The 2,324-nt window shown below is 42.5% G+C and overlaps 1 protein-coding gene across 1 annotated transcript in view; it reads right to left on the bottom strand.

Annotated features, from left to right (window-relative positions):
- The window catches only part of WDFY3 (WD repeat and FYVE domain containing 3), a 290,805-nt gene that overhangs the window by 104,308 nt on the left and 184,173 nt on the right, over positions 1-2,324 (bottom strand). The window contains exon 23 of the mRNA XM_023513344.1: positions 11-226. Coding sequence (XP_023369112.1) covers positions 11-226 — 216 coding nt within the window. The remainder of the gene's footprint in view (positions 1-10; positions 227-2,324) is intronic.

Below are 2,324 nucleotides of genomic sequence, written 5' to 3'. Positions count from 1 at the left end.
GGTGACTCACCCAAGTATCCGATGAGGGCAGCCCCGACTGTCCGGGCAGGCCCGTTAAGGTGTCCTGCGGAGTTGTGTATCAACTTCACAGGAGTGGCATTCTCATGGGAGGAAATGCCTAACTGAAGAACAAGAAAGGAAATAATGTAACTAAAGAAGAACAGTCTCCAGGCTTCAACTGGGAAAGAAACCAAACACATCACTGGCGACACATTTTTCCTCCTCCCTGATCAGAATAACAAAAAGTAAGTAAAATACAATCTACTGAGACACAGATGTCAAGGAGATCCTAGGACACAGTGTCAAGGGTTTTTCTGGATGAAGTTCTGTGTGGTTTAAAGGCTGTTACCAATATTCCTGATTAGTGATGCTATAAAGTATACGTGTGTAAGAGTTCTACAGATAAAACATACCTACACAAAGGGATGTTAAATTTTAAACATACACACAGGATCTGTTTTCAAAGCAAAGTTAATCCTAGGGCCTTACTTCTATTATTCACTGTGGTATTTAATTTGGGTACAGTTTATGCTCCTCAGAGCTCATGTGTGTGTATGTATACAGACAAAACTCTGCACAAGAGTTGGCAATAGTTACTGTTCCAAGTCTCTTGATTTCCTTCCCGTTGGGCTTTGCCGCCAGTAACCAGACAAAATGGCTTTTCAAGCTTAAAGATGAGGGTTTACCTTGCTAAACCTGTGGTTAGCCCTCACTCCTCATCTTACTTGATGGCTGAACACATTTGCCACCATGAACCACTGATTTCTACAATACCACACACACCTAAGTTTCCTCCTTTTTTTGTAGACTACTACTTCTCAGTCTTTTCTTTTCTTTTTTTTTTTTTTTTTTAGCAGTCTTTTCTTTTCTTTTTTTTTTTTTTTTTTTTGAGACAGAGCCTCAAGCTGCCCCCCTGAGTAGAGTGCTGTGGTGTCACAGCTCACAGCAACCTCCAATTCTTGGGCTTAAGCGATTCTCTTGCCTCAGTCTCCCGAGTAGCTGGGACTACAGGCGCCTGTCACAACAAGTGGCTATTTTTTGGTTGTAGTTGTCATTGTTGTTGGGCAGGCCCAGGCTGGATTCGAATTTGCCAGTTCTGGTGTATGTGGCTGGTGGCTTAGCTGCTTAAGCTACGGACGCCGAGCCTCAGACTTCTTTTCTGACTTTTCTTTATCTCCCCACTCTCCGCCACTGGAGTGTCCTGGTTTCAGCCCTCAAAGCTCTCCATCTATGGCTATGCTTCGGTGGATACACACAGTCTTGTGGCTTCAAATACCACATGTCAACATCCACAGCATTCAAACTTCTCCCCTGAAGTCCAGATTCATATTTCTAATGAATGAACTTGATTCTGCTACTAAGATGTTTAATCTAACACGTGTTGAACTTTTCTAAGACAGAATTTTCAACATTCCCCCCAAATCTATTCATTTTCTAGTTTTCTCCAAATCAGAAAAGGTGACTCCATTTTCCTGACTGTTTAAAATAAAAACCTTAGAGATACCCCTGACCCTCACATTCCACACCCATCCACATTCCACCACCAAAAACTAGTAGTGCTACCTTACCTTCAAAACCACTACAACTGCTGTCACCCCAGATAGGGCCACCCTAGTCTCTTACAGGAATTATTTATTACATTGGCCTCATGACTGGTCTCCCTGCTTCTAACTTCGTTTCTCTTCCATCTTCTCCATAGAAGGCACAGTGACCCTGGTTAAAATGGAAGTTACGACATTTCCCTCCTAGGTCTGCAACTCCATAAAGCCTTTCATCTCACTTAGTCTAAGAAGCCCGTGTCTATAAAGCCTGCACAGTCTGGCGCCGGGAGCTCTGCTAAGCCGGCTTTCTCTCATCTCACTCTTCCCACACCTGCCTCTGTGCAGGCGGCTATGTGCAGTGCTGTTCTCAGGGGTTTGCATTTATGCTCCTAAAAGACAAAACACCCTCATGTCCACATGTGTACTGCTGTGGCTTGATGTTTCATCCCTACCAAGACTTTGCTCAAAATTTACCCTTTCAGTGAGGCCTCCTCTGACTGTCATATTTAAAACTTGAAGCTTCTCTCTTTTCCCACTTTCCTGTTTTATTTTCCTGAATAGCACTGATCACCTTCTACTTTATAATTAGGTTATTTGCTTAGTTATTATCAATCTTTCTCTTCCATTAGAATGTAAGAAACAAAGGCAGGGATTTTCTCTTTAGCCATAGCTATGCCCTGACCCAGCTGGCACCTGACACATAGTAGGTCATCCACATGAGTTGTTGAGCTATAGGTTTAAAAACAGCAAATTTTTCTTTAGTTTTCTAAAGTTTAATTATTA

This window comes from Otolemur garnettii, unplaced genomic scaffold, assembly GCF_000181295.1.
Source record: "Otolemur garnettii isolate 467f Iridium unplaced genomic scaffold, OtoGar3 scaffold00039, whole genome shotgun sequence".
Lineage (NCBI taxonomy): Eukaryota > Metazoa > Chordata > Mammalia > Primates > Galagidae > Otolemur > Otolemur garnettii.
Note: the sequence above shows the minus strand (reverse complement) of the source record. Positions and strands in the feature narration are given on the sequence as shown.